The 7432-nt window shown below is 43.0% G+C and overlaps 1 protein-coding gene across 1 annotated transcript; it reads right to left on the reverse strand.

Moving 5' to 3' along the window:
* Positions 1 to 3288: 3288 nt before the first annotated feature.
* Positions 3289 to 6248, reverse strand: znf503 (zinc finger protein 503). The gene is made up of 2 exons (XM_030747443.1): positions 5558 to 6248; positions 3289 to 5193 (listed from the first exon to the last, which is right to left on the reverse strand). Exons 1-2 carry the CDS (start codon positions 5810 to 5812, stop codon positions 3763 to 3765), a joined length of 1686 nt encoding a protein of 561 aa, XP_030603303.1. The 5' UTR covers positions 5813 to 6248; the 3' UTR covers positions 3289 to 3762.
* Positions 6249 to 7432: the final 1184 nt, after the last annotated feature.

The following is a 7432-nucleotide window of genomic DNA, read 5'->3' on the forward strand; positions in this document are numbered from 1 at the left end:
TCTCTCACATCACCTGGATGAGCACTTTACATTTGTAAATCAATGAGGAGGGTAACCACATCTAGAAGTGCTGGGAGGGATTCCTGTCTGCCTTGGCACAGATTTTGAGAACCAAATTACCTCTATTACAGCGCTCAGTTGGGGACTGCATTCTAGGATCAATCTGTCAGAAAGGGGTGCTTTAGTGTTGATGGATATGACACGTGACCAACGACAAGGTTGATTTTTTTTTTTTAATCTCCTGGATAATAAGCCGATTTAGTATCGATTTACCTGAAGCAGTGGATCTGTTTATGAAAACTGAGTCTCTGCTTTGTTTCATGCTGCTCAGTTTATGGCTTCATTACAACAATCACAAAGCTGTGGACACCTGAACAGCACATATAACCGTAAATCACACCGTGAGACAACAATAGTCCACTGTTCCAGCTTATGACACCGTTTACTGCAATTGGAGTGCTATAGATGAGCTATAGGTATGTGAAATAAATAGGACTGTATACATGTGAAAGCTGGCAACAGATACGGGCCTTTGCTGTGTCTGAGAAGCAGATGTATAATCAAAATGTGTTTGAAAAGTAGCAATCTATACTTGTAAAACATAACTGCACGTTATCTGCAATGGCTTCTTAGCCATTATTGATAGGTCCCTTTTTCCATCACTGAGAGCTTTTACACTGTAATCACAGCTTGATGAAATGACCACACATACATAAAAGATAATAATCGCTTTTTGACTTATGTCTGGCATGGGGTTGAACATTATAGCAGCTTCTCCTTATTGACACAGCTGTTACCCAAACTATAGATTTGCCACTGCGAGCTATGGCATGTCTTTATATTGTGCCACACACCCACTAATGACAGCTTTAGTGGTGGTAATTCAGTGGGGTTGAATATGGGGTTAGGTGTGTGAGTCACGTCCTGGGCTCCCCCTGTTGCCAGATGTCCTGCCAGGTTTTCCTGCAGTGTCGCTCTCTCTCTCTCTCTCTCTGAGGATGCAAGCATGTCCCAAGAATCTAAAATGGTTGCTTTAAGTGTAAAACAGAAGATTATATTTTTAAAGCACTTTGGTTTTTTTTTGTACTGTTTATGTTGGTGTCCATTTTCCTGTCAGATTGCAGTTTGGACAGCAAACACTGAGCTAACCCAGGAGAAGAATAACTGTAAGGCCAACTTCAGTGAAGAATGGAAAACATACCCTTTTTTTTATTGTAAGATGTGCAACCTGCTGTGAGCTTTAGTCAGGAATCATTTTTGTATGTATGTGAAAAATCCACAAGTTTTTATTCCAGCTGCCTTACTGTGCATACGTTTAGAGTCACTGTTAACTGAATGTTAATGAATAAGGAGCTAAATTAGGTGTTTAATCTGACCCTTCTTTTGAATCAAGCCCCTCGCTGGACTATTAACTTTCTGTCAAATTAGTTAAAATATTAGTAAAATGTTGTAAAGTACATAAAATCTGTATTTACTATGATGCTGTAATGGATTTCTTTTGTTCTGCAGAGCTCAGCGCAAACCTAAGCAGTTTTAGGCCTTGATGGACAAAGTGAATATGTACTTTAATACTCTCCATACTCTAATCCCCCATGTTCTCTTTCCTCTGTGTCAAATCTCCACAGTTGGGGAAGGGGGGGGTGGGGGGGGGGGGGGGGGGTGCTGGGGAGGTGGGAGGGTTGGTAATTCATGCACACATGTGCCTGCCTGTTCCTCTAGTGACAGGGCCAGGGGGAGGGGCACATGATAAATTGCCTTCCACCGGGGACCTCCGAGCACAGCCACCATGATGTGGGTAAAAATGGAAATTGCTCCCTTTCACCGTCATTACATCAGTTTAGGACGCGTGTGGGCCTTATATACACCAAGAGATTTTAAGTCTGACAAACCGCTGTGCGATAGACAACGGGCAGCATAGCTGAGGAGGTATTCTTTATAATAACAGTGGTAATTGTAACAGAGCTGGGTCAACAGCGTGTCCGGAGGCGCTGAAAGATAACGTTCGAGTTTGGAGTCGACGGTAGCAGCTTACAGTATAAAGAGAAAGTAAAGGCCATTCTGTTTAATCTAGGTTAAACCCATTTTTACCATAACTAATCACTCGCGTCTGTGTGAAATCAGATATATCCCCAGCGCACCGGCTTTGATTTGTAAAGTTTTTCTTGAAAATAACACAAATGAAAGTTCAAATATACAACTGAATCTATATATGAACGTCATAAACCGAATTAGCTGTAACAATATATGTTCACTGCCTTTATGTACAAAAAGGAAAAAATATAACGTTTTTATTTAAATTGTAGACGTGCTGTTTGTCATTTTAAAATTTGTAAATATTTAATCTGCGCCTGGCCTTTGCAAATCCAACACACGGGTTGTGAGTGTTTGTAACTGTATGAAAATCCCACAACTTTGCACAAGTCAGATTTTTTTTAATTACAAATATAGTGGTGTATACAATAGATGCACAGGTGGGTGAGATTATCAAACGCAAAATAAATAATATCCTCCTAGCAATGATCATCCAGTCAAAAATAAACTCGTTAATAGGCTCCACGCTGAAATGTCACCCTCTTAGTCTCCCTCTGAAGCCTACAACTTTACCATTAATTTTAAAAAAAATTTTAAAGACCCAAGACTTGTAAAATTTCTAGTGCATTAAATTTGAAATCCATCGATTGGTTCACTTCAATTGTCGTCTCTCTTTCAAGGGTGCAAAATTGATTTTGATATAAAATTTAGCAATTCAACACACACATGCTCGTGACTTTATAAACCGTAGAAAAATCAGCTGTCCTAATCGAACATTTTTGGCGTATTTCACACATTTTACGCAGGTGAACTCCACAAAACATGTCACAGCTTCTCAAACAAGCAACCTAACTTCTCTCAAAAGATTCCCCTGTATAAAGCCAGTTTAAATTCTACACACACACTCACTTATTCTCTTTCTCCCACACACACACACACACACACACACACACACACTTTCCCACTTTAATTCAAGTTTCAATTCATCTGACATTTGATATTCAAAGCTCAAAGAGTTTCGTTTATACTGAAGAAAGAAAGAAGATTAAATAAGTTATATGAATGAATGATTTGTTGTTATACAGGAATTAACTGTTTCGGTGACAGCCGGGAAATATCTAGATTATAGGCCAGTGTCGGCGGAAATGATCCAATCAAGCCTTCTTAACCCCTATTTTAAATTTTTAACAGGCCAATGTTTAAAAATGTCAGTGTAAAATAAATGTGACTGTCGTCAGAAAATGAGGCACACGGAGATATGGAACAGAATTGTTTCTTATTTTTTTTTTCCAGAATACATACAAAAAAATACCAATTCTCTGTCCATGGTGAACACCTGAAAAATAACGGCAATTTAAAATGTGGACAATTTCTGAAATTTAAGAAACAAACATGCATGTAAATTATTTTCTTCTCAATGAGACATTAAATAAGAACAAATACAATCATAGCAATTCCAAATTAACATCGAAATAAAGACCCCTACTTTAATTAGTACTCTAACATATGTGTTTTCACTTTACCTATAGAGCTCAGTTTCAACATAATGCACTTTTTGAGTTGCTCAAATATTTTCCTTTTGCAGCTATTACCGCCTGCTTTTAAGCCGACATATAAATAAATACAGTTGAAGTCCACGGATCCCGCCCTTAAGTTTAGCGCACTTATTATAAAAGTCTTTATATTTGCATTCTTAGTACTATAAACTTTTCAAAGTCTTTTTTTTTTTCCTCACTGATATCCAAGCGCTGATGCTGTGGTGAGTCTCTGGCCATACAGTGCATAGGGGGAGTAGTAAGGGCCGGTGGCTGCGGGCACAGGCACAGGGGCACCGGGGGTTGGCAGGGGGCTTTTGGAGTACGGATGATAGCGGCTGCTGAGTCCTAACGCATGATGAGGGCTTCTTAAAGCCAAAGTCCCGGGACTCCCAGGGGCTCCTGACGGTGGCATGTGCATATGGCAGGCCATGGCCGCTGCTGCAGCACTGGCCAGTGAAGACGATCCGGGATAACCGGATATCAACTTTTCAGCCCCAGTAAAAGCAGTGTGTGTCCTCAGGTGATTCAGGAGCTCTTCCGAGGTGGAGAAACGCTTGTCGCACGGTCCATTTGCCGACACCCAATTACAAACATGGGGGAGAGGGTCGTTGGGAAGCATGAAACCGTATGGGTACAGGGGGTGTCCGCTAAATGATGGCGCTGAGGAATGAACGCCATGTATGGGGTGTGACGGGTACATTAGTGGGTAGCTGGACTTGAGGGCGTTCGCAGCAGCTGCAGCTGCAGAGTCGTGCGTGCAGGAAGCACTGGCCGCGCCCGCTAAATGACTGGCACAGTGGTAACTGAGGCAGTAAGGGTCTCTGCACAGACTGGCTGACATGATGGACGGTGGAGAAGCCCCAGCTAAGGGGCTGGATCCAGCCTTACTGCAGCCCAGTGAACTGGCCAGCTGTGCGTTTACCAAGCTCCCTCCGTGGGGCAGGAAGTGTTGAGGGTAACCAGCATAGGCCCCAGCCAAGCTACCTGGGTATGTCATACCAGCAGGAGGCAAAGGAAAAACTGTCTGTCCCGGTTTGTAAGGAGAAACCGGCGCCACAAGTCCTGACCCGAGAACGGATGCGGAGGATACAGAAGTAACAGATGAGGACTCCGAGGAGGAGGTGGTTTTAGTGCCAGGCGTCGTCTCCTGGTGTTGGTTCACCTCCACGTTAATTCCACCACAACTCACGCTTATCCTGCTGTGGCTGGTGGTGCCAGACCCGTCCGTAGAGCCATTTTTATTACAATCAGACTCTTTCTTTTCATCCCTTTCCCCACATTTCCCGTCCGATGGCATGGGGGAGGCTGAAGTGCTGGAACTGGGGCTGCCTGTCCGCGGTGTAAACGGCTGGCAGGTGGCGCTCGGCACTCGGAAACCAGACTTCTCTCCGCCTGAAACGCCCGAAGACGAGTCCTTCTTATCGGAAGGTTTAGAATAAGGTTTGAAGCTAGATTTGTCATCCACACCAATGTCACTCAATTTCAAAGGGCCTGATTTAGATTCCTTCTCACTAGATCCATTTGATGTTACGGAGGATAATTTGGAGGAGGGTGGCGGGTCCGGTTTGCCGATCTGAGAGCAGGTCTGCGCCAGCAGAGCCAACGGACTTTTCTTGGCATCTAGCTGCAAAAAAGATTGAAAAAAGATTGGAAAAAAGACTGATAAATACAATTAAAACGCACATCAGCAGCTTTCTTAAAAGTACAACCCCGGGACGAAGGTTTAATCAGAATATTCTATGGCATTTTAAACCGACATATACGCGTAATAGTTTATGTAAATCGCTCCCTTGAATAAAAATACACTAATACTAATTTTAAAAACATAAAACATGCTAAGCTTTATACTAGCACACATATCAGCTTTTAAACACTGGAGCCACTCTTGAGCAGGACAGGCGATATCACAGACTAACAGGAACAAGACTCCCAAAACGCTTCAACACGAAACAGTATTTACTAACAAACACATTTAAAATGCTGTTTACCTCTATAGGACTGACAGGGGTGGAAGGCAAAGGCTGCAGATACTCCGGGTGCAAAATGTGTCCCGACCGTGCGGTAAGCATTTTCAAAACCTTGATGGGAAGTCGGTTCGCTTGCCGTAGTGGATCAGACGGAGGTGCGGAGTGGAGAAAAGGCTTGTTGATGTTCGCTGAGCTGCTATTCCGAGAACCGCTGCTTTCCCACGCTACACAAATATCACTATTTTTTAAGGCAGACGCCGAGGGCGATGTGATCATGTCCCAATTGTCAGAAAATGTAGTGGCGCTGCTTTCCACAGATTCATTAAGAAAGATTAGGTGGGGGGGAAAGCACCGAGCCTCTCTGCCAGAGGAGGAAAAAAAAAAGAATCGGAAAACGCTTCAATAATAGGTAATCCTGGTGGTAAAGGAGTAAGGCGCGGCAGCTGGAAGGAGACCGTGCGAGGTTATCGCAGATCCGTGGCTGCGTCTTGCACCATGAGCGCTGCGCCTGTGTGTGCGTCTGTCTGCAGGTCCTCGCTCTGTACTCCCGAAGTACGAACTGGTAGAAATTTTCACTTCAAAAGCAGCTGAATTAGTCCGAGATTAAAGCCTTTGCCGCCTTCCAATCAAATGGGACCCTGAGGTGATTGGAGGGTCAAGGGGATGTGACGTTCTCCTCTTTGTAAGCGCCTCTATTTTGACAGCTCGGGGGAGGAGACAGGATTAAATATGTTGGTTATCATGAACGCTTACACTTTTTAAAAGACACTGGCGTTAAGGGCACAGCAGGATGCAGGAGAGTGTAAATAACACAATAGATGGGCGACCCATAAACTTATGACATTTAATAATCGTGAAACATAATCAATCTGCTTTGGCATCATTCATTTTTTTTCAGCTAATATTTATGGTAATCAAGTTTAGTATAGGGGTCAGTTGGTAAAATGATCCTATTTTCAATAGATATTTAAACAATTTGATTAATGTTAACAACGCGTCTAAGTTTATCCAAGTTTATAGACACATCTAAGTTCTGACGATTCTTTTCTGTGAGTGCCTCCAACTGTCCGCAGCCTGAGATACACAGTGCGCGCATATTACGCACGTCCACCAAGAGGACTTCTTAACACTGGCAAACATAAAACCAACCACTTCAGCTCGAATTCCCTAAACAGACAAGCGTTGACAGGAATAGACCAATGTAGTGATGGAGGGATGTGAATGTCACATGTTTTCAGTATAATATACACCGCCCTTCTATTTCTATCTCCACCCCTCCGTCAAGTGTCAATTCTGCTCCACCGCAATCAATCAGTTATTTGTCAGAGGCTGTCAATCCACTGCTTGATTTATGTCAGCTATTGTGGCTGATTACATGCCAGTGCGACTGCGGGAAAAGAACAACTGTGGGGGGAGAGTGAGAGAGAGACATTCTGTAAGAGACACCAAGATTTCAGAGGAAATAAATTGATTCTCGTGTCAAGATTTAATTTTTAAGATGCATCGACGGTAGCCAACAAGCCCACGCTGACGTGGGGTGGGGTGGGGGGGATCAGAGTCAAAACTGTGGATTTAACTCCATATTAAATAAAGTCCGTAACTTTTGGAGTTCTTCGTAAAACTTATCGGAGGTGGTGTACGCGATAAAACTTTAATAAGTTGCAGTCCAGCTCTCCATTTCCACAGAGAAGCTGGTGGTGTTTAAAGGTGTTAAACTGCGTTCTGCTGTAATTGGTGGATTATGGAGCTAAGAGGGGGCCGTAGGAAAAACACGAGTGCCCCCAAAATGCACGTAGTTAACCAATGGACAGAAAATCCAGCGTTTAAAAAAACACACACACAAAACGGAAAGTTAAATAAACAGTCATGAGGTGTGAAATTGATATTTGTTGAATT

This window comes from Archocentrus centrarchus, chromosome 15, assembly GCF_007364275.1.
Source record: "Archocentrus centrarchus isolate MPI-CPG fArcCen1 chromosome 15, fArcCen1, whole genome shotgun sequence".
Classification (NCBI taxonomy): Eukaryota; Metazoa; Chordata; class Actinopteri; order Cichliformes; family Cichlidae; genus Archocentrus; species Archocentrus centrarchus.